The sequence below is a fragment of the Mya arenaria genome, chromosome 3 (assembly GCF_026914265.1).
Source record: "Mya arenaria isolate MELC-2E11 chromosome 3, ASM2691426v1".
Taxonomy (NCBI): Eukaryota; Metazoa; Mollusca; class Bivalvia; order Myida; family Myidae; genus Mya; species Mya arenaria.
The window spans coordinates 72561452-72587789 of record NC_069124.1 but is presented as its reverse complement, the minus strand read 5'-3'; the positions used below and the strand labels follow the sequence as shown (position 1 = coordinate 72587789).

The following is a 26338-nucleotide window of genomic DNA, read 5'->3' as shown; positions in this document are numbered from 1 at the left end:
ACTTAACAGACCCCGGACATTTTACAGGATGGACAATTATCCGCGGTAAGAACCCTAGAAAAACGTTTGTATTTAGTAGTCAAAAAAAGATGTTAAAAGGCTTTTTTCAAGTTAAAATTTCAGAGTAATGGCCATTCGACTTCATAGTGTACAATTAAATCATTTTTGTCAGACATTTATATGCCTTCATCTGCAAGTGTCGCAAAAACCTCATGGGTAGCCTGGACTTTCAAGTGACCACATTTATTCACTATAAACTCATCCAAAATAATAGGACACATTTTTTTGCAAAATACTTTATTCTATAAAATGACATGTAAGACAGAATATATGAGAGACTTTGTTCTCGTTTCAAACCATAAAATATTTGCAAGTGACATGATGCATTTTCTTCTGCAATGGATACAAAATGGATCACTTGAAGTGTACATGACTCCTATACAATCGGAGTGTTTTGGAAAACAATCATGATTCCAGGAAAGCTACAACATCCTCGGCAGTAACTGGAGTGAATTCTCACATTTAAAACACAGGTGATAAATGGTATCGTTTATAGTCCTAACCTGTGAAATTAATTTCACACAGTAGCAGAAATTTCACACCAATCCCCACAGATCAAAATGTTCACAGTCCAAATAACCGGCAAAAGATACTTGATTGTACTTATGTAACTCACATCAAGTTAGGATACGATATTTTGCAATAGTACTTGTGATAAAAACCCATCTATACAAATTGATGAACAACTGAAAGTATGTCTCTGTTCCACCAAACTATTCCCTACTGACAACAACAGAAAACAAGACCGTAACAATGCAATAAAACTAGTATTATACAAATGATACATTTCTCTCATTTGGACAACATGTGGATTATATATACAAAATGGTAGATAAGTAAAATGGAAACATCAATTTGACTGTTAAAACTGTGAAATACATGAAACATGATTCTTTGAAAAATTTACACAAAACCTGACAATTTTTTTTTAAGAGAATCTTTCAATGGAAACAATTTTGAAGGTATTAAAATGTAATGAATTTACAAAGTGAGTAATTTCCACAAAAATAAATGATAATAGTGCACCATGTAATGTAAGGTTAAAAATAGCTGATGGGCTTGGTATAAACATGATCCTCTGATGCACATCAGACATCTCCACGACATCTTCCAGCTTGAAAACGGTTATCGAGTCCCTGAAACCAGCAATATTATACAAGCTGAAAATAACATATGTTAAATGTCACAAGAACATAGACATTGTGCATCAACAGAAGGAAGTAATTTAGGTACTAGTGTTGATTTAGTAGTGACTAAGAGTTCAGTCTAAATAAGAAAGGTAAAAAATAAATCAAGTCCAGACAAAGTAAATGGTATAAAATATTTAATTCACATTCATAATTAAGATATATTTCTTCAGTTAACATGATTCTAATGAAGAGTTTCCAAGAGAAAATCAATGTAAAGACTAGTATTCCATTCTATATGATATTCTATTAGTTTGTTAACTGTTAGAACGCAGTAAAACATCACATCATTCTTACCATTCACATTGTTTGTTTCTCCTTTTATTTGCTGCATTTTTTAACACTGAAAAGTAGAACATGAAGACAATCATAAGTATGCAACAGATCACAAGGTCAGGTATATGGTGGAATAATAAATGTAACATACTGATATAAAAACTAATCTTTTTTATGTATTTCCGACATAACATCTGTTTATTACAATATATTGAAGACTATCTAACTAATTTCATGATCACAGGCAACAATTGCTTATCATTTTAAGGATGCATTTCAACATCAAGATTTTTAAGTGGCGTAGCGCGTATTGATGATCTCATTCGACATGTTTTCTGTTCATGTTTGCAAGAAGAATTTTTCCCCTGACAGTTGCTCATGCAAGTTCAGCACATAAGTGCAGTTCATGTTGATTACATCCTGATAACTCCTATGTTCTTCTCCCTCCATTATTGGCAAGTTGAAATTCTATACTTCTCCATGGCCTCTCCGGTGTCTGGTGACTTGTTTTAAATTTCCACCTTCATATTTTAAAATTGGAATAGAAATGAACTGTTGTTTGTATTATCTTGGTTAACAGTACTTTTTAATTTGTTCTTTGCTGTCTTTTTATATATAAATCAAAGCATTTTAGTTTGACCATGCACCAGTTCTCTAGAGCAATTAAAATTCATAGCTTTTTGCATACTGATTCCATCCTGTTTTCTGTCAATGTGTTCCTGGAACGTTGTCCTTCCTGCAAGCTAGCTGTTAGCAAAGTGCATCAAAATAGTCTAATCTCCTGTTAATAAGTAGGCTACATTCCTGGTTATATGGTAGAGAAGCTAAACTATCTGCCAGGTTAGTAAAGAAGCAAGCAGCCAAGGCCCTATGGAGGACTGTATTTCATTGTTAACGTAGTGCCACAACAACAAAATCACAAGTCTTCCACAGAGCCCAAGGCCTGGGTTATGTAGCAAGCTCCCTGGGGTCCCCGTGCTCAGCTAGGTGGAGAATTATGGAAGAGCCCCAATACCTTTTATGTTGGTAGTGCAAGCTAGGTGCCATTCTATTTCCATCACCAAGGTTGGGGAGAAGAATACAAGATTTCCATTTAGCATAGCAGACAAAAAACTAACTTCATACAAGTTCTTTGTATTAGTGTTTTCTATAGTTATTGTATAGATATTGATTAGTATAGTAGGCTTTTACTCTAGGTTAGTTTATTCATGCTAAATTTTGCTATACATGCATCAAGCTGGCTTATACAGGCAAATATCCTTTAAGAGCCCATTTTCCAATCAGATGCTCATATTTCATTCATATTCCCTCATATAAAACCATTGTTTGATGTCTTTCATCTTCTAATATCCTAAAACATTCCTGCATGTCTTTCTTCCTGAGATCAAAGGCTTTCTTCAACCTTCCCATAATTGATGTTCAACTTTCAGAAGCAGGTAATTTACAGTAATTTACAACATGCCTTCCAAGCACCAGAGACTAATGATTTTCATGCCATGTTAGGCATCAGCTGCACTGCAATCCCTCGCTTCTCTGCCTTCCATCCCAATCTGTACATATCCACAACCATACTAAATGTATTATGGCTCACTGGAGATCTAAAGGTGCAGTCCACGAAAAACTGATGATTGAGAACTCTGCACCATAAAACAAATCACCCTTTAAAACCCTAAAAACCTTCACCATCCATCCCAACACAAGCACATTCCTTATAAACATGATGCATGTACATCAATGCCTGTATTACTCTACATATGTCAAAGTACACCTTGTGATGTGTTATAAAGTTCAGGAGTACTTACCCATCTAATGATTTTTGGCCCTTGCTCCGGCCTGAAGCTCTCTTGCACTACAATTTAACAAAACCAGGCTTTAATGAAGGGGTAATTCATTTCACAGCAGATAAAATATTTAGTTATTGACAGTTACTTTAAACCATGATCAAGATTTGTAATGAATGTTGAGAAAATCATAGCTCATCGAAAACATTTCTATTTATCTTGGTCAAAAGATATTGCAAACAGCTTCTGAGTATATCTATTTTGTCTTTAAGAAAAGTGCTGGCTTCTCTTAAAAGAATATATCAACAAACCCAAACAAAAAAATTGTACCTAAATCATTCATTTTTTATTTTGATCATTTAAGTTAAATGAGTTAAAAACGATAAATGCATTAAAAATATTATTTTTTGCATCAACTATTTTTTTAGATCAAATTGAAAATAACATATTCAAGAAAGTATATCTTAAAAATAAGATTCAATTCTAATGTTTAAAAACCCTTTCTCTTCACAAAATCTGGAGGTTATGAATGTTTTCCCCATGAGTTGGGTTGATGAATATTCGAGCTCACCTCATCTGCAGGAGGTACTGAGCATTCTGTATCTGCTCCTCGGAGCCTGTGATGGTGATGATGCGGTCGTTGGACCCAGGTAGGGCCTCATCAATCACAATCTGGGCCTCGGACTGTCGCCTGATCTCCATGATTCGTGATCCACCTTTCCCGATAATGGCACCCGCCATCTGGAAAACACATGACAACAAACACATGACAACAAACACATGACAACATGTTGTTACAACAAAATCAGAGGAAGCAAGAAATGAACAATCACCAACTTGATTTAAGAGTTAACAACCCTCACTGTAAGAAATATAAGATACACATCTTAATAAGATAAGTAACATTGACCTATTACTCCTACAAATATAGAAATTAAGTTGCTATTAATACCAAAAACAAGCAAAACATTTAACTTATATATTTTTAGTAAATATCGCACAAACAACATTTAGTAATAATTGCATTATTAATCCTCTGAAAATCTGGCCCCATTATCACGCACAATCTTAAGCTCCAGAATCAAGATTAGAAGCACACTGCATTTGTTTTTGTATAAATTGTGTAATATTCTCATTATAACGAGATTGAAGACTAACAGGAAATTGGAAACTTAAGATAAACAAGATAGACTGTAAATATATTGTTTTGTTTTGTAAAATAAACTTTAAATGATTAATTTGGCTTCATGAAATAAGGGTGTATATATTTGTTATATTTTTCAGGGAAAATGAGAATCATATAACTTACATCTTTAGGAATGGTAACCTGTGTGCTGGTTGTCGGATCATTGCCACCAAACATCATCCCCTGGTTACCCATACCTCCCTGCAAAAAGTCAAACATCTTATAAATACTAATTCTGCCTTTAATCTTGGACAATCCCGGCTTAACTCATTTATACTTATTCTGTGCTTTATTAGTTTCGGACAATCCTGACTCTGAGTTTTCACCTCATAAATACTTATTCTGTGTTTTATTAGTCTTGGACAATCATGATTTTGAACTTAGTACTATATAAAATAACTCTTTTTAGTAAAATTGGGAAAGTTTCTATCAATCATCTTGCTATCTGCATAAAATAACAGTTTTAATTTGTATCCACATATAGAAGTAGGAATCAACTATATTTTAGAGTGACATATAATATCAGACAGTTTTAATGAGATTGCTATATGGCGTGGATTTTATATTGTCTGTAGATAATATGTACTTTTCAATACATTTGAAAGACAGTATCACACCAAAGAAAATTAACACTTTTTAGTAAAAAAAAGGGATTGAAAACTGATAGTCCAAAAGCATACCTGACCATCTACTAATATAATATAAATGTAGATAATCAAACTTAATATACCATGTTGTCATCCTGGAATCCTCCCATATTGTCCCCAAAACCTCCTGGGTTGTTGCCGAACCCACTCTGGTTACCCATGTTTCCCCTGAAAGAGAAATTGGTTATCATTTCACACTAAATCAATCTATATTATTATTACCAATAATAAAAATGCCAAAAATTTAAATCAAGATGTCCTCTGCATACCAAATTCAACGTACATATATCATGTTTGAAATGAGCAATCAGCCCTAAAATAAACTCATTAGTAAATATATGTTGATAAACTCAAAACCACGACTATCATATAAACATGTACTAAGCTAATCCAAACTTACCCTAATCCCCCTCCCATTGCGCCGCCCATGCCGCCTCCCATGCCACCACCCATACCGCCACGCCCACCTGACATACCGCCTCCTCCACCACGCCCACCAAAGTTTCCACCTCCCATACCACCCCGAGGACCGGAGCCACCCATGTTACCACCCATACCTGGAATAATAAACACACATACAGTCAGGTTGAACACTGTAAAACTGTGCATAATGTAATTTATTACTTCATCTTTTCACAGCACATATATTGATGCTGAATGTAGACTACTTATTCTTTAATCTTACAAAAGCTAAGAGATAATTCGCAAAGATTTTACAGAGAAATGCCTTGTTCTCACCTCCACCTCTGGCTCCTCCCATCCCGCCGCCCATTCCACCTCCACGGCCACCGCCCATCCCTCCACCCATGTTGCTGCTGCCCATATTTGTATTCAAGTCTGTAAGGGCAGGGGTTCCGAAGTTTCCACCGCCACCACGCCCACCTCCCATGTTCCCGCCCCCTCGCCCACCAAATCCCCCACCCATGCCTCCTCCACGACCACCACCGCCTCCACCCATCTGATCACCACCCATTCCACCCCGTCCACCGCGACTGAAAATATACACAATGTACCCCATTATAGTTATAGTTTCATTTCTCAACAAATAACAAACTTAAAACTAACAACTTTAAGCTTGTAAGTAAAATCATGGTCTATCATTCAACAAAATAAGCTGGAAAATCACAAATTCAGTTTGTACACATTAATAAAATGTTCTTACAATAAGATAATCATAACTAGGTTAAAAAAGGTACAAAGTAACAAAACCAGTATATGACAGCAAATCAAGATCCATAATTAAACAAATAAATAAGCATTGTTTTCATATTAAGGCAAATTTTCTATATTCAATGCTTCTTCATAGCTATGCACTGTTGACATATTCGTCATTTCTGTCTGTACAAAAGTGTTGTGCAACATTGGTTAAGATTGCTTGTTCAGGCAAATTTATTATTCCGTTTTTCCTTTATGACATTCACCATAGTGAAAACAAGTTGACCGGACCCTCTTTAGTATCATCTGAGAGAACACTGCACTCACCCTCCTCCCCGGCCTCCAAATCCACCACGGTCACCACCACCTCGGCCTCCAAATCCCCCGCGACCTCCACCACGACCTCCCTTGTTGCCACGGAGACCGTCAGCCATTGTGTAGCCACCATACTCCTGGCAGTAGTACTCATCGAAGTTGTTGGGGTCATAATACTGGTTAGGTCCCTTGGGCGGTGCCTGAAATTTTAGGTCATATTGTAGGAAAGTTTGTTCAAAGGGGGGATAAGATATCATACTCTTGCGATTGTACAGCTTTGAAGATTTAATAAAATTAAATTATTAGCTGATAATTAGGTATAAGTCTTTCAAAATTAATTACTATTAATAGCCATATGATACTGTCTAGGAAAAGTTGGAAGTTAAGAATATCTATAACTAAAACACAAGGCGCAATTTTTTTATTACTCTAACACGTGGGTTCATAACAGACCCATTCCTCAGAACTATTATAATCATATTCCAATACTCACAGATTCAAGAAGCTCATAGATGGTGTCAATACAGTTGACCACGGATTCTGGTTTTCCTGCCACTGCCACCACACGCTCTGTTGAATTCGGGCAACACTGAGAGTAGACCTTGATGTTTGTGCCAGTTTTCTTAAAACAACAAAAATTCAGCTTTAAACGTGAACCAATAAATGATTTAATGCTGAGTTTTAGCTTAAATACAAATAAATTTAATCTTAAATAGAATCAAAAACCTTTTGCAAACATTTGAAGACAATCTACCTTTAGCTTTTTATTCTTTGGAAATGTTCTCATTATAAATAATTTCTTGGCATATTTTCATCCATCAAAACTGAACAGCTTATCTACAATCAAACACTCATATGAAGTTTTGCCTACAGTCACCAACATTGTGCAGTCAATAACTGATGACCAGCATAACATAACAAAGTAAATGTTACCTCTCTGAGCTCCTTGATCTTGAATCCTGCCCTGCCAATGACACAGCCAGCCTGACTCTGGTGCACGAGCATGCGGATCTCACACTGGAAGTCGTTACTTTTCATGTTCTGATACTGAAACAGCGTACATTGTAGTGGACATAATGGGGCATGCTGATAAGTTGAGTGGCGACTGGGACATCAGAGGATTTATGCGAAAATATTGCCAATAGGATGTCTCATCATTATTTATCATTATAAATGTGTATATTTTACACAAAAACAATTGTGAAAGTTTCCAATCCAAAACTTCAGTTAATCAAGCTTTAAACAATGTAAAATTTGATCTTGATAAAATGTAGAATTCCATCTTGATACAATATACTGATCTTGATTCAATCTACTGCATAGTGTTTTCTCACCTCTTCTAAGGTTGGAATGACATCCAGAAGGCAGTCTAATGCAGTGCCAAGCTCAGCGCTGATAGTCAAAATCCTACAAAATGATAGAATACACCTTTATTTTCTGTTAAAATGATGAACTAATTGCAGGGTCATGGACATGGACAGAGAATGGATCATGGCTACTCAAAGGCATTTTTGCTTTCATGGAAATTTGATCTTGGAATTAGATTATGGAATAAAGGAGTTTCCAATACAATAATGTATTTCCTATGTAGATGGTTTTATGTCAATTACTTTATCATCAAAAGAGGGTGAGTTTGTAGTCTGAGAGCAATTAATCTGATAACAACTTATAAGTTAAATCACACAATCTACACTGGCATTTCAAAAAGAGCATGACAACATACTGGCAGTATACTGGGTGTGAGATCAAAATGTGGCACACTATACTGTGAACCTTCTTTTGGTTCTGGACCATGTAGATTTTAAAATTTGGACAACAATTCCCCATCCCACAAAATATATCCATGAGAGTCTCAATCTGACATGGTTTTTTGTTTGTTTGTAGAAACAATGGACCAAAATGGACGCAATATTTTAGCCTACTGTAGGTTAGTTGGTGCTCCAGCTAAGGATTTCAGAAAAGGCCAGGCAAGAATAGTGAGCTAATTCAACCATAAATGCATTCAACACTAAAGGAAAGTCATTGCAAAAATGGTGGGTTAAAAATACAAGTAACAGAAAAGGATTGTGTATAGAGAGCTCATAAGTTCATTTCCAGCTTTATTGAATTTAGACTAGATATATGGCTTCACTTATAAATATTGTGAAAGTTTAACTGCAGGAATGGAAAGGGCATTGCTTAACAATGCAGCATTGGCAATATGTTTTAAGGATAACAGTGCATACATTCAGGGATCACGCACCAGAGCACCAACTCAACTGACATTAGAACCCCCGGAATGACTGCATACATACATCACAGTATACTGTAGGGATGAGTCAATCTAATTCAAGATTTAAGAACATTAAACACAGGTGTTCAATGAAAATATACTTTGATAAAACAATTAATACTCTATTTATGGGATGGTTTACCGTTCGGGACCGTCACTATCGGGAACTGTAACGCTTGCTTTGTACTTCACGGTCGTTCGCAAGTGGGTGAACATCCGATGGGCGGGGAGATTTAAGGCCGTTTTCAATCGGGGTCAGGGTTGTTTCGTGATTTTTTAAGGCCACAGGGAGATGGGCATATGGGGAAGGAAAATTTAATAAACAGTTTAGCACAAGGTATTTAACAGATTGTAAACGTAATACAGCAATATGGCGGCTTCCTGGAGGAAACATGGAAACAACATTATGATTAGCATACAAAAATGTTCAACACTTGCTATTTCAACTGGGCAACTGAAATGAACTGACACAGGAATATAATGAGCAGAGATCACAGTATTGCATGGCTCTGTTCAACTGTTCAGACCAGGGGCAATGGCCAGATGTCAAGGACGGTCTGTGTGATAAGGTTTGTAAAGAACTGGTACATGTATGTAATATTTTCAAAAAATCGTAATCAGCGCTTCAAAATACCGAAATACAAATTAATTTTTTATCATACAAACAATTGACATACAAGATTTCAATGTTTTTATGGACATTAACAGTACTTTCCATAATATTTTTTTTTATTTTTAATTAAGCTGGAACATTTAACTGAATGATACATCATTTAAAAAAATACATGTATCCATCAATCTAACAAATTCAAAGGCGTACTCACGTCCGATCGCAACCTCTTTATGTTTGTGCCCGCTTTGCCAATGATGGCTCCAGCATTCTGGAACAAACAAATACAGTATGACCAACATCTTTAGCCAATTCAATTTCAAGCCTCCTTTAAAAAATGACGTAGAACAATTTACCTTCATAAACAAAGTTCATTATTGTTTTCTGAAAACCTTTCAGTAAAGAATCATGGTGATATAATGAGAAAAAGAAACAAAGGTTCAACATTTACGTTAATCGTTTTTTCACAAAGGCACATTTTAAATCAGTTAATCTAAACAGAAGGTAAATTTAAATCACATCAACTTGAAATGATTTTTCTTTAAAGATTAATTCAGAGTAAGTAAAAATGAATCCTTCTAAAGTCATTAAGATGATACTGCCAGCATCCATGTACCAAGACTTACCTTGTGGACAACAACCAGATATCTACTACTAGATCAGGTATATATATATCAACATGCATTACCTTGCTCTGGAGGAGAATGCGGAGGTCGACCCGGTCTCCCTCACCACGGTGACGCTTGCGACCCTCACCGTGACTCTCTTCCCCATAGTCATCCTCATGCTCACGCTTGTGACTTCCATCTGTAAATATACACACAATCAATTGTCATCATTATTACTACTATCTGCCATTAAAACATTATTTCCACTTCTCTTCTCTTCTGTATTCAAAGTCTCTCGCTTATGTAGAATATCCATAGTTTGTGACTAACAATTTTACTATGTACATGTAGCAAATGAAGGCATTTCAAATGCTACTGTTAATTATGTAATAATACTATCCAATCACCTTGCTGTAATTACATACCATATTGCAATGGAAAATCCTGCAACTAATACCTTTCACAATTAACCTTTATTAATTCACAAAGCCAAAATAAATCATTGTTTTACCATATCACTACAATCATTCTACAATGCACAAAGAGCTGGTCTAGTCATTGTCCCCTCTCACATAATAATGTTACAGGTAATTCTCCCTGCCAGCTGCCATTTCCGACCTTATACATAATTAACTGACCACTCACACTTGTTTAACAATGGAGACTGGTTACCAACAACTGTTTAACCACTCCCATCATGGTGCAAGCAATAAATTTAATTTCTATGAAATATGTTTCAGACACCCCATACCATTATTAAACTTGGATATATCTGATTGAAATACCTTTCATTATTCCTTTTGTCATTTCAAAACATCCCAATATGAATTTTCCCCCTGTTAGATTTAAGCATGTTATATTGGTGCTGGTTTCTGATGGAACTCTTATATAAAAGTAACTGACTATCTGCAACATTACAATGTTTCATTATAAAGTAATTCTCACCTCAGCATTATAACAATATGCCATATCCTATGTATTAACACCAATTTTTATACTAACAAAGTTTTTCACACAAAGTGGGACCAATTTCACAGCATACATGAGCATGAATACATGGGGTAGCCAGCCTTCCACATTATCATTGTCACAGCATGTATGGTGGGTGACAGATCAATACAAAACCGAACCCCTTCAATCAGAACAGGTGCTGCAACAGACCATCAACGGAAACATTTTCCCAAGAAAAAGCTACCCTACAGCTGTTTATTGAACGAAAATCAATTATAGACCTTACCACACCAGTATTCAGCTTTTTATGGCATGAGCACTGAATGAAAATGATTTAATTATGTGACTAGGTGACTTCTACAACACTTCGATGGTCCCCATTCTTATGGTATACACATGTATTAAGGTAATACAAAAAACAGTGTGCTTTACAAGTTATCTCTTTGATTAAAATTAACCATATACACCTGGTATGTTCTATGCTTAAATTACAACAAAGGTACTATTTAAGAAGCCATATTAATAAAATCACCTCTTCCTAAATAAAATCAATAAATTTTACAAAATACTCATTTACCAAAAACAAATTATGTTGCAAAACTTATTTCACTTATCTGTTTTGAATCCTATATCATCACAGCCAGACAAGTTAATGAACACAGGTAAATATATAATTGTGATACCAGTGGCTGATGAGCTGACAGAGAAGATGGGGCCAGCTATGTCTGTATCACAAGTAAAACAAACATATTTATACCCCACCAAAGGCTATTGTAACAGAATGAACAATATCAATTTGAATCCATTTGGAAATTTATCAAGGCCCTACCCAACTTGTCCCTGCAGCCAACATGAATACCCAGCCAGGTGCCAATCAACATTGAATAAACAGCGGAACATATTTCAACATTCAACTGTTTGCTCAGTCATAATGCAATTACATCAGATACTGAAATTTATGCAAACAAAGCCCATCTGTACAAAAATACACAAACTCTTGTTTCTGAAACAGACTAACTACATTTTATGGCCAAAATGATTTTTACTCTGTTTATTTTATTATCACCATTCATTTCCATTCAGGCAGTCAAGCCAGAGATAATATAAAATCTGTCAGTGGCTTCTTTCTGCATACAACAATTTAATAAACTAATGTCAGAGTAGCCTAAGGCTATAGAAACTGACAGATGTATATTTAATAATGCTTAAGAGATCAATAGAGCAAATTTAATTAAGCCAAAGTCACAAGTACATGGTACAAAATGACCCTGGTAAACACAGGTATGGGTAACGTGTGCCTGTGCCACATCTCTCCATGTAAAGCCCGCCTACTGTGGCAGTAATTTGGCACATCAGATGGTCATTCTTCAGAAACCCCGCTGACCATCAACAGCAGCCTTAAAGGGTGCTAATTTCAGCTTTATACACTTAATTAGAAGCTAGATATTAATTATAACATCACAAACAAGAGGACAAAGGCTAATACAAAGGATATGCGAAGCTTAGGAAGCCAAATTAATATTGTTTGGTGTACATCATTACATTGATTTCCGCTAAATATGGTAAGGATTCGCAGATAATCACAGGTATAATGACAAATCTGATATCAAAGTGATAATATACCTGATGCCACATAATTACACTTCTGACCGTTCTAGATAAATCTGGGCTTCTAGATAAATCTGGGCTTCTAGATAAACTCTTCATAAACTCTGTGGCACACCTTTATACCGTGGAGAATTACTAAAAAGGAAGGCAGGGCACAAATCCCATGTTTTGGTCAACACTTGATAGATTGCACTCAAGTATTAGAGACAAGTTAAGAATGAAGATAATCAGAAAAACGATATAAAAACTTAAAGAAAGCATGTTCATTTTCATAGATGGTCTTACAAACCACAAGACAAGGATGCTGTTCAAGTATATTCAAGGTTTCAGATAGAAAACAAAACACATTTGACGTTGAATTTATTTTTATCAATGAAATATATCATAAGGGTACACATAGCTGGCATTTGCTTATCCATTTGATAAAGATTTGAATAGCTTCAGAACATATTTATGTCTCTTTTTTCCCTGATTTTTCTGATTTTGTATTTTCCCCAAAGTCAATGCTTTAATGGTCATAGTCTGGTCTTAGTTGGAACTTACAGAGGAAACTCTTCAACTATGAATTTTGCCTTCATATTTTCAAGAGATAACTGTTAATTTGCTTCTAGTTTGGCTTGTACATCTTATGGTAATATTAAAAGCAATTTATGTTTGACCTGACAAAAAAAATCGAGTTATTTGTGAATGTTGACTTTTAATTTGATTTTTTTATAATTGGATGTACCACCAGGAACTAAATATTGAGGAGGTGGCTCATACCTGCACAAAGCATCCACACGTGTGCAGTTTGGATTAGTTTCACTTCAACGTCTAATGAAATTGAACCTTTTAGGTATGTTCGCAAGACAGCTCAGTGACTAACGAAACTATTTTAAGTGCTGAAAGTCACTGCTTGAAGCCGCTATTGTGGTATAAACTGACTACTTTTTCAGTGCAAAATAACATTGCTTTTTTTATCTGATCGACAAGGACATTTTGGTCAGTTTATTTTGATTCGTTAAAGTTAACATCATCTCTGTTTTAAAACTGTCAAATCTTACTGCTCTAGAAGATTAATGGACACATTTGTGATCTACAGTATTCCTATCAAGATTTGAGACACTGTTTTAGCTGTACTTGTTTTATTCAAATAATTGAGGACATCATCAAATATTTCATATTTAAAAGTTAACAGCGATGTCATTAATCATGACTGTTGTTTACATTAATTAATTTCTGAACAATTGGCCCATTGTAAACATGTTTACCATGTCACTATAATACAAATTAGATGGTTTTTACATTAATGCTACCTGTAAGCGATAAGAATTTCTGCACAACAAAACTGTCAATAATGACAACAAATAAAATCTTGACATTCTTTCAAGTTTGAATTCTGAGGACCAGACTGAACACACCAAATAATCCGAGACACATTTTACGATGGACCCTATGCAAACACAAGAAATCACCCAAAGCATGAAAATAGCAATCTCAGTTGAATAGAGGCAAACACTATGTACTTTTGAAGGCAACTGCATTTAATACAACATATATTAAATTGCATTTAATTTTTAGTACCACAAACTAGTCTTAAGAAATGGGCAGCACATGGAAATGAAAATCTAATACAAGCAAAGCTTACCTCATTTTAGAAACCAGTAAGATCATCATTGTAACATCTGAAGCCACACAAGTGATCCTACCCTCCCTCTAGTGATTCTACCCTCCCTCTAGTCTCTGGAGAGTTTCCCAACTGAATGTCTTCCAGCTGTCATTGCAGACTTTATGGCAAGAAATCTGATCACAGTACTTTATTAGCAGATAATAATTAAGTGCAGTCATTTTCAAGTTCCTGCAAAGTTTATGTCCACTATTAGACAATGAATGCTCAGATTACCGCAGCAATTTCCTAATACTGAGAGCATCATTATTAGGTTTATATACACCACTCTCTACAGGAAATCATAGAAGGCCAACACCCAATTTATAGGCATCACAGAAGACAGTGGCATGGAAAAACAGCTTTCATCATATTGTACCTGTCAGAGCACCTTGTGTTGACATCTGGTTGCCTAGCAATTGGAAATCGACCAATCAGATTGTGCCACCAAGCTCTGGCTCACTGAAGAGGCTGATAGTGGATGTTCAGCAGCAGTATTCAAGCCTCAACAGGAGCAAGCAAGCCGCGGAAAACATACAGACACGAGCAAATAATTTACATGTAATTCAAATATTGGCCCATTGGTCGAGGAACACACTTAGAAGCTTCCTGGGTAAACACATAATAATACATAGCAGCTTGACAGTAATGCAGGCATAACAATGGCATGTGGTGTTTATATTCAAAATGAGGTTTAGAGCCTTTATTCTTAACATTGTTATTGGCTTTCACAGGGTAGAAACAATCAATGAATCAATATCGGCTTCTGCCAGCAAGCAATACAGAAAAAAGCCTATTTAATGAAGCTGAATTATTGATGACCAGATATATAAAAGACAAGCACTATCATCTTTAATGTGTCCGACCAAATTTGCACCTGGATGTCTATCAAAATAGACACAGATAGCACAAGAAAGGTAAAATGTTGAATAGCATTCATATAACCACAATATGAGTTTCACACAAGTTTCAGTAAAATGAAAGTAACATGCATGTTTTTTTAAATTTTCATTAAAACAGACATCACCAAGCTTCAGGTTACCAGAAATGATCATTAGTCCCGTAGGCAGTGGTCAAAACACTAATTTCTTACCAAGGCATCCTGGCCTAGTGCGTGAGAGTTGGATTTGTGATTTTGACAAGTGGGTTTTCTCCAGACTCACCCCAAAAAACAAGGCCACCATTTGGCTATGATGTTGTAAAAATATGTTTTGTAATCATCATAAAAAAGTTAGCCTGAATAAAAATGATAAATGACATAAGCCCCCTACCCCCGATCCCCCCAGAATGTTTGTTTTCAGTTTCATGCTCCCTCAAAATAGGGTTGGAAGGTTGGAAAATCTCATTATTATAGGAATATTTTTTATTAGCCAACTTCTTATTGATATTTTCAAAAATGAAAAAAAAAATCTCCAGGCAGTCAATATGTTTGAGGTCAGGGCAAAAAGTAGGGAAGGTCAGGAAACCAGAAACTAACATATATTTTTTTACGCCTAATCAAATATATAATCTCCTTCATATGAGAAAGCTACAAAATGCTAATTTATAATGAAAATTAACTTCAGAGCATGACTATTTCTTTCTCTTAATGTGAACTATAATACTTTATCAATTTAATGGCAAGTAAAGGACTGTAATGACATACCTCCTTTTAATGCTTATTTTATCAGCAATATTTTCAAATCAATAATTCAGCAGTTTAACAATATGACAGAAAAGGCTCTGTATCAAAGCATACTCACATCAAAGAAATTGATGTTCAGTTTTCCAGTATCCTTAGAAACCAACAAGAAACAAACACAAGAACTGTTTTTAGCTTGGTAAAAAAACCCACACACCATTGTTTGACCCAAAGATGTTTTATTTTCTGTTTTGTTGTTGTTCTGTAACTGCATTCACACTAACATGGTTGAAAGTATATATACCGGGTTTATATGAAAAATACTGTAAATATTGCTGGGAGCCACAAGGGTATTTTGTGATCTTACAGGTAAGAAAAAAAAATCACAAAACATATCAGCAAATAGAAGTATCAGGGGAAACATGAATAAAGAGACTTTGCTCACATTTCAGTCAATAAAATAAATAAATGTATGTTCAATAGATGTTGTTGCATCAATAAAATGGCATACTTTGTCACACTAATCTCCACTTTAAACCCCTTGAATCTACTGTACTTCCTGTAGCGCCACTGCCACCTCAATTTTATTTTTCTCAGGGTGTTCATAAATATTTTACCTACCGGGTGAAACTTCATTTTTGGATAATTTTAAGTCTAAAACTTTATTCTCAAGGTCCATAAATGAGCGTTGTTGACAGTTTTTATGTTTAAAATTTTGCCACCAATTTGCAGTATGTCGTAAAATGTAAAGTTATTTGGGCAATTCCCCAATGTGTAGCCAATTTCCTTGATCAACCTAATCGGTCGAAGAGCACCGACAAAATATAGGTCATTTATACCAAAATGAACTACTACTTATGACTACATTTGATTTGAATTGATGTGCTGTAGGTGCTTTTATGGCGGAGATCAAAGTGTATTCAATCGTGTGTGATGCATCATTTCTGTTTTTAAAATTAAAAATGGAACCCAAAATGAAATATCTCTTAGACAAACTCAGACACTCTACCACCTCCCTAATGTGTAAAATCTCCCTGGATTTATACGGTCTGGAAAAACGACCTCTTTTTGGCTGAAAATTCTGAATTCTGTCACAATACGGAAAACTTTCACCCATTTTCAATTCTATCCAGATGAGGATCTAAGATTTATGATTCTAGCTTATCCAAAATACAAGCTTGTTGGTCTGATAAAATAATTCAAATATACTACTCACATCCATCAGACATGTTGAATGAAGATGGTTTCTCTGTCTAGGTGAAAAATGCCAACCCTACAACTTCAAGACCTGAAAATAAGAAAAAGAAACTAACATTAACCCATTAAACATTAACAATAGTATCTTGACTAAAGAAAAAGGATGTTGCGGAGCAAACGCAAGTGCTTGTCTGATTTTTTCCAGTGAAAACGAGCATAATTCAACAATTATTAAGTTCAGAGTAAAGGGGCTTCATCTACACGTGTGTATTGTTTCTGGCGACAACTGCAGTCAGCTTCATTTGAAAATTGTGAAATATTTTTAGTTATAGCTGTGGTTAATTTTTTTGTACTATTATTTTGCAGCTAAAGACACCAAGGCTACAAATGTATGCCAATATCCCATTTTTCTCCCCAGAAAAAAGGTCTGGCTCCTGTCATTATCTCAAGATTTTTTTAAAGATACCTATTAGACATATTACTTTTAGCTTTTAGACAATCTATTAACTTATGAAGTAAGACGAAACAGGAAAATAAAATATTAAACAAATTTTATCAAATTCAATTCCATTTCAATTCCATTTATAAGGGATCAATGATGATATTCTAAGATAAAGTTTTATTTTCAGAAAAATCTTAATGCATTCACATTATAACTGTATGTCAGTTTTAAAAGGTTTATGACAATGATACTGGGAAAAGAGTAGTTCTCAGTTCTCATCAATAAACAATGAGAAAACTGGGTGGAATTTCTCTTTTCAATCTGAGTGAATAATCTGGTACTGAAAAAGTATGTTATCAATTAGAAGGGCAATGCGCTTCATTGATTCATTTCAACAAAATAGATTGTTGAGCACTGAGCTGGATGTGGGAATTGTGAAATATGTTGATCATGCTCATTGTAAAACACCACAGAGAGATTGTCTGTATACACCTGAAATCAATATGGCAGTATTTCAAACTAGCATGAATACCTAAACACCATGTCAGTCATAAGTTCACCCAAGTAACATTATAAGTTCATCCATATTTAATTGTTGTAATACCAGTCAAAAATAGCAAAATATTTTCAAAATGCTGTCTCATATTTTTTATGCACAAAAATGCAGAAAACAAGGACACTTTTCTTTGAAAATGAGACTAATTATGTACAGACAATGTTATTGTAGAAAAATAAGCAGGGGGTCTCAGCTCAGAAGTCTGAGATAAAATACTATGTGAAGAACATTTCCTTCTTTTAAAGAAATATCCAGGAGCCAGTGAGCATACCATTAAGTTTTTGAAACCTTGCAATTCTAGCACAAGATCTCACTGACAAATGTACAGGTATTGATACAATGTGTCAATACTCATTCCAATCCCAGTGAACAAAGAAATCAATAGCCCAAGAGCCCATAGTGGCTTGACAGTGGCTCTACCTCTGCAGTATTGATCCTGGTTCTCAATCCATAAACTGTAACCTAGCAGACCAACACCTTTATTCCATAGGTTTTATACACAGTCTCCACCCTTTAATTTCAACACTGATTAAAGCCATTGATTATATCTTTTATGATTAATTATTAACTTAAAACAAAATCATTAAAAAATAAATCATCACAGACAAGTATCATAATGTATGACTAATAATACCATAATGTTACCAATGTTACCAATATTTTTTATAAGTCAGGGTTTTTGTTATGAAATTTCAGAAACAGTACACTCAACGAGTTAGACCCACTTTCCTCGCTCACTCCGAGGGATAAAGTCGGTGATCGCGGGTTTCCTCAGAGGGTAAAACTGTTGCCCTCGCTAAAATTCCCCCCGAGTTCCTCCGAGTGGCTGGCTTACCGCCGAGTTTAATATGAACGATAGCGTTGAGAATCGGCCGATTTTATGATCCTGCGGCGGAACTCCGAGTCTAATCAGATAAGCAAGAAATCATTCTTGTTTAGAAGTTATTTATTTTTATGCTTATGCACATTGTTAAGCGTAAAAGATTCTTACATGTACCAACATTTAATTTGTATTTTTGTCCGTAAACGCCAATTGAATATTGTCTTGAATTATAAACATTGAATCATTAAAGTATATCCACTAAGTTATTGCATCATAAAGCAGCCGACTATTTACACGATTCTGAACCATGACCTCTGACGTCAAGCGCATGATCAATACAATGTAGAATATACTATTTATTATTAGTGGTTAAAAATAGCTATGACGTTTCATGAAATTTTCCACAGAAAACGAGGCAAGAAGGCCTTCAAAACCATGCGCAGTGAACTTGGAACGCGTGTTTGACCTCCTGATTTTCCGAAAATGTGTAACCTAGAATTTCTCCGAAGAAATATGTTTATCAGTCATCAGCAAAAACACGTTTATAAGATGCATGTGCAACTAGTGAAATACGACTGCATTCTTGTGGTAAGCTAACTTAATGCAAAACGGCAGAGGAAAAAGAATAATTGCAATTTACTGGAGCCGTCGTAATCGGTAGAAAATTTTAATAAAATAAATATAACTTTAGCGTAGATTCTTATCTAGTGTCGGCAGAGTTTCGCGGAGTTAACCCCTCCGAGGAACACCGAGTTTGTTATTCTTCAGTCGACTGATCACCCTCCGAGGGCCTTAAATTCAAACTCTGAGGAACGCGGACAGTCGATAAAATCATTTTGTAGTCCGCGATAGCAAAAATCCGCGGAGGGAAACGGAAAGTGGCTCTAACTCGTTGAGTGTACTGTAGATCAACTTCTGAAGCATGAATAATTCAGATCCTTTGGCATGACTAAACATACCAGAATTTTAAATAAAAAGAAATCCATAATGTGTAATGCAAAGATTAGCGCAAACCCACATGTCCTGCACTGGCAAAATGCCTTCTTGGCTTGCTTAAAATCTGCATTTCAAATGGCAGGGCTTGTTGAAAAACTGGATACCAAGACTTAGTACTAGTTAGTATAATAATTCTGGCCTCAACTCAGTTAAATTACCATGACTGTAGCCATGGACAGTTTCTTAGTTTTTTGCTAATCTGATGGTATGGGCTAGTACCTTGTAGTTAGCACTAGCCAGAGACTGTTTCTGCTAGACGATTAGGTCCAAGACTGTGACAACCATGTGTTTGGTATCATTTGCAGACGAGACGCCAAATTTCTTGTGAACAGCTTGATAATGATAAGTATGGTTGAGACTGAATATGTGACTGACTAAAGGAACTCTGTCACAAAGATGACGGAATATCAACTTCACCTCACTAATTTGCAACACCCCTCCCTCTCAATAACCCTCAAAATGTTTCCCTTCTCCAAAATGGAATTGTTTGTTAAAAAAGGTAAACATTTTGCAGTGTTTTGATAATGAGCCATCAAATGTGGACAAGATTGCTCTTGCTATGTAAGCGAGTTAAAAGTCACACACCTGGAAACGTTCAGAACACAAATGAAAATTTTGTATGGAATATATTTGGTTAATATGCCAATGTTTGTAAATGAACAGGTTCTGATTCTTACCAATGACAAAAATCTTTCATTTAAACGACAGTTAATTACCCTTCAACTCATGCTATTGAAGGCACAAATACTGAACACTTAAAAATTATTGTTTTTTTCTAAGATAATACACCATTCTAAAAAGGTTTTGCTAAATGTTGACAAAAGAATGGAGGAAAAGATGAGTGCTTTAACACGTTATTTACAAATGTAAAGAATGATTTTAAACAAGAGATGTTTGTCAAACATTATGCCCCCTGAGCGCCAAGTTGCCAGAAATATTTGGACAATTGAATGAAATATGCATGGACTGAAATGACAGCTGATTTGTCATTGGATGCATATGAGGCAGGTCATCTACTGGTCATACCTAATCTTCATGTCAAGTTTGATGACCATAGGTCCGGGAATTGTTGAGTTATCACTCGGACAAGCTTTGGTCTTCCAACAGACCGACCGACATGTGCAAAGCAATTATATAACCCCTCTGCTTCGAAGGGGGGCATAATTAAACTAGATGTTCACTGAAAACTGATACTTCAACTCATGCATTTAGTGACATATAAATTTCTACTATATAAGAAAATAAAATATGGACAATCAGAAAACCTTTTTTCAGCTTACAGTCACACTGACCTTGACCTTTGACCCACTGACCTCAAAATCAATAGGGTTCATCTGCTGGTCATGACCAATAAGCCTACCTAGTATGAGGTCCCTGGGTCAAAGCGTTCTCAAGTTATTGATCGGAAACCGTTTTTCATGTTAAGGTCACACTGACCTTGACCTTTGACCCACTGACCTCAAAATCAATAGGGTTCATCTGCTGGTCATGACCAATACACCTACCAAGTATGAGGTTCCTGGGTCAAAGCGTTCTCAAGTTATTGATCGGAAACCGTTTTTCATGTAAAGGTCACACTGACCTTGACCTTTGACCCACTGACCTCAAAATCAATAGGGTTCATCTGCTGGTGATGACCAATACACATACCAAGTATGAGGTTCCTGGGTCAAAGCGTTCTCAAGTTATTGATCGGAAACCGTTTTTCATGTAAAGGTCACACTGACCTTGACCTTTGACCCACTGACCTCAAAATCAATAGGGTTCATCTGCTGGTGATGACCAATACACATACCAAGTATGAGGTCCCTCGGTCAAAGCGTTCTCAAGTTATTGATCGGAAACCATTTGGTATTCCTACCGACCGACCGACAGACAGACAGACCGACCGACCGACATGTGCAAAACAATATACCCCACTTTTTTCAAAAGGGGGCATAATTATAAATATCTTGAATGTAGGTCAACATAACTGTGAGGCCTCAAAGAAGGGCATGTATCTTGTGATATCATTCCCTGTGTGCTACATCTTGATCTTTAAGCTATTAGAACATTGATTTGCAATTTGGGGAAAAATACATGTCAATGAAACAAGATGAAACTTCGCAAGTGTCATTAGGCAAGCCTTTGTATTGATCTAGATCATTAAATTATCGATAAATGTCCCTTTTCAGCATTTCTTTCCTACCTCTTAAGGGACAGGTCCTGTACCCATCAGATTGGGATTTTAAGTCGCAAAAACAGATAATTGGGGAAAACAGTCAGAAAACATGCTTATTTGGAATATTTTTATTGTTCAGACAGACAACGCGAAAACTTTTTTTACCTGTCGCACCAGATTTTTACCTGTCGCAATGTTACAAACAGTATTCAGTTACATCAGCCTAAACCTTGATTTTAAGCCTCTTATTTAAATTAGTTTTGTAATTTCCCATTATAACAGGTTTAGATCTTCTTGGTTAGATGTGACCAACTATTATAAAATACAAAAAAGAAGCTAAACATCAGGTCAAAAAAATCAATATTTTGGATCTTAAGTCATTATTTTTTTCCTCCCAAAAAAAACTCATATCCGGTTCATCTACCCATTAAAGGAAGTTTGGAAGTATATAACTCCCTAGAAAAGGATTAAAACTTCCAAAATCGATTCCTTGGAAGTACAAAAACTTCTTTTTTTGAAAAAAAAAATCCTAAGTAGAAAGATTGGAAGTTCAAAATATCAAGACAATGTGTTGATATTACTTTTATAGTCACACTTTCAATCAGTCTTTAAGTAAAATGAATTATTATAGTATAAGTCATTGAATTTGGTATGTTAAGGTTGCAATTTATATGTTTTTTACTTTTAGCATACTAGTTGAAAAATAGTGGAAAAAGATATCGTTTTGGGGAGACTTAAACTTCCACATTTCAGTGAAAAACTTCAAAAATTAATGGACAGGAAGTTTATACTTCCAGTTTCAAATTCTTAATGGAAGCCCCTTATGGAGCAGCTAGATCTTACTCTTTTTATTCATCTTTAAATTAAAGATACATAAAGGTTATAAAATATAACAAATTGTACTACAAGTGAAACTCAGACACAACATTTATGCAAAAACAAATTGAGTTCTTGTTATTGGCAATGATAAACAGAGCGTAAAAAAGAGTGTCAACTCGGTATATTCATAATCATATTTAATGAACACGATTGCCGGGAACCACTTCGTTAAAAAAAATTACATACAGAATTCTGTATTTTCCGAACATTTCCGTCTATATAAAAGTATTAGAGAATGAGCTGAAACTTTTGAATATGTTCTTGTTTTTCCTTTTCTGGTTCTGAAAGAACTTTTGTTACCAGACAGCACAACATCATTTATGCATATTAAGTGTCCTGTCAAAGAGATTTTCTTTCATTGGTACACACAAGAGTTTAACAGGATGTTCGACCCAAGCTGTGCTTGTGGGAATCAGACTGTTGTTATAGTTTTGCAGATGCAAACCCATAGTCAGAAAGCAATCTTGTTCCTTGGCGGTCACTCTTTTGGAGTTTCTTTTTAAAATATTTAAAATTATGACTTAAAGCCTTGTAAATATTTTACAGGTCAGATTCAGAATGCTGGATTTTTACATTGGCTTTCTTAAAAGGACAGGTTTATTCCCTGCACTACACCATACCCAAACCAAACAATAAAACCTTGACTTCAAAATAAAATTTCAATTGATTTTAATAAAAAAAAACATGAATCATTCATTCATCTAAAACATTTAGTTAAAAAATTGATGCATAAAAAACATGTATTTTAAAACCTTCTTGAGCAAGTGTGGGTTTTCGATTTCATATCTGATCAAGAGTCAAGAAATATACAGTGCCACAACAAATAGCTAGTGATCCATTCATACTCAATTGTTATGAGTGATTATCGCCATTAATATATTTCAGGAAAAGTTCTAAACCTTTCTTTAATTTGTCAAGTTCATGGTGACTGAGACATTGTAACATGGCCGAGTTGCAGCTATGGGCTGACATATTTCCAAGTCCATATAACCCATTTCATTCGGGATACACCTTTTGGTGTAGTTACCCTTTACATGCGGGATACACCAAAAGGTGTAGTTTTTGATGTACTGAACTTTCACTTTATTTACTTTCGTTTTGACTGTATTGTTTCCGGTTTATACGTTTTCCGGTATGACCGGATGTTATGCGCAGATAGATGCGCAGAAAATTTTAATGAAGAAATCATTTTAAAACTCAAAAATCGAGTTAAATTTAAGCTTTTTATTGCGATTTTGATGCAAATTTTGGTTGAAATGAATGGGACTTTTGACCTCAGTGACGATAGTGATATTGGGATGGTTATAATGACGAAGTTTATGTGAATTTGTTTGATACAAACAGAAGACATATTAAAACATCGATAGAAATCACAAACTATGACATTTGCATTATTTGGTGGAGTTTTTATGACGATCTTGAGGAGTTCTAGAATGATTGAATGACAAAGAGGATCACCCCAAGGTTTCCAAGTGGAAATACAAAGAATGGTGGTCCTAAAGAACAATATGACCCAAGAAAGCCAGGCTATTGCACTACTGTCATTTATCAATAAAACTGTTATGGGGGCAAGACTTCTGGACCTTACTGGTTGAGGATTCAAACTGCTATGCCAACCAACATAGCGATGAACATCCACCCGCCCAATTTGCTCCGAAGTGGACTTGGGATGATATAAACTGTTATAACTTTTTACAGATTTAAAATATTTGCATAATTCTTTCTGCATTTTAAAGATAGATTAATTTAGAAACTTTCATACATTGGATTATGTGACATTTGAAAAAAATTATGTGTGATTTTTTTGCTTTCAATTTGTGCATATTTATTTTTTGGTGTTTTTTTTTTTCATCATCACCTGGTTAACTTGCAAATAATAATTTATTTAAAATCATTTGCTAATAAAACTTACATAAACATGTGCAGATTTTTATTTTCTTTCCAAATATGTAATCTTTATTGGGTCTTGTATCAATAATAAAGAAGTTATTAGTGTTTATACAACACAATGGTCATATAAAGTCAGATGGCTTATCAGTTATTGAAAAATGCCCAGATATTCAAGGTATCATATCTAACTGGGTCTCAGAATGAAATGGGATAAACAGCCGCTTCAGAGTCCTCTGACTATTTTTGTTTTGGTGACTCTACGCGCCCATACCCCACTCGTTATTTTCCTTGCCAAGAATGACAGATCTCAGCGCTAAGTATGATGAGCGGAATAATGCGCACATGCTGGATAGTTTGAAAAAGCGCTGCTTTGTTGACAGAAATCAATCTGAATTAGTGTTTCATGAAACACTTAAGTGTAATGCATCAGTCAATTGTAACCCCCCCCCCCCTAAAGTCCAGGGGTATACCTGGGATAGCCGGGGAAAGAGACTGTGTTTTTATTTTCCCGGTGACCCGCAGTGCCAGGTGAATGCGGTGGTTTTGTTTTCGGGCCAATTATAGCGGAGAATGGGCCTTACCTAGAGTTCCTGGGGTAAGGGAGCATTTGGCAGGGATTTTACCATAAGTTTGTCTCAGCAGGGCGGGGATTTTACCCGGGCTTGGCTTGACCGAAAGTCAAATGCCCCGCTATTCCCTTGACCTGGGGGGCCGTGGTTACAACTGACTGGTTCATAATCAGAAAGGTATTAGCTAAAAAAAATTGATGTGTAACTTTTATTAAACAATGCAGTATTAAATAGTGTGGAGTTACAGCTAAGGAATATATTTTGCATTGGTATGAATCGGTGAACTAGTAGCTTTTAGGAAAAAAATGAATATCCAAATGTAAAACAAGCTCCCTGAATGTGCATTATTGTGGCTAATATATTTCCCAAATCATAAATCCATGTTTGCCTTTACACCTTACCTATTTGAGAGGCTTGTGCTTGCACACAAACACTACAGGCCTGATAAACCACAACATTTTTGGTAGAGATCACAATGCTGGAATCAGTTTCTAAACCAGGAAGTTGGGACATAAAATTTTGAGTCAGATAATTTCATTGCAACAAGCACATTTCAATTTAAAATCTTAACTTTTTACACTCTTGCAAACCATTGCGTATATTTGATGCATTTAATTAGCATACTAAAAAGAACAATATTATGAAGTGTATGACAGATTTTACTCAAACAAAAAGCAATTCTAAATGATTATCAGTAGAGTGCTATAAAAACAAAACGTATGCATTTTAAAACAGGTGCAACTATTTGTGTAACAACAAAAGACATACTAGGACTTACTCCTAGATTAAAAAGTACGCCTGAATTACCTTTGTTTTACACAAAAGGGAGAATATTTTTGCAAATCAGGATTCAAGATGGAGGACGGCGTGTAATAAGGAAGTAAAAGTAAAACTGACAGAAAG

At 35.3% G+C, this 26338-nt stretch overlaps 1 protein-coding gene across 2 annotated transcripts; it reads right to left on the bottom strand.

Moving 5' to 3' along the window:
• Nucleotides 1–277: 277 nt before the first annotated feature.
• Nucleotides 278–26338, bottom strand: LOC128227929 (heterogeneous nuclear ribonucleoprotein K homolog). 2 transcript variants are annotated; one of them, XM_052938879.1, is made up of 17 exons: nucleotides 26243–26338; nucleotides 17139–17210; nucleotides 10178–10296; nucleotides 9704–9760; nucleotides 9022–9065; nucleotides 7942–8014; nucleotides 7541–7654; nucleotides 7101–7229; nucleotides 6620–6807; nucleotides 5876–6129; nucleotides 5538–5694; nucleotides 5221–5305; nucleotides 4614–4691; nucleotides 3876–4045; nucleotides 3326–3372; nucleotides 1545–1590; nucleotides 278–1196 (listed from the first exon to the last, which is right to left on the bottom strand). In XM_052938879.1, exons 2-15 carry the CDS (start codon nucleotides 17149–17151, stop codon nucleotides 3330–3332), a joined length of 1524 nt encoding a protein of 507 aa, XP_052794839.1. In that variant the 5' UTR covers nucleotides 17152–17210; nucleotides 26243–26338; the 3' UTR covers nucleotides 278–1196; nucleotides 1545–1590; nucleotides 3326–3329. The 2 variants fall into 2 exon arrangements, with proteins under 2 accessions (XP_052794839.1, XP_052794840.1); XM_052938880.1 differs by having other exon boundaries at nucleotides 7541–7648.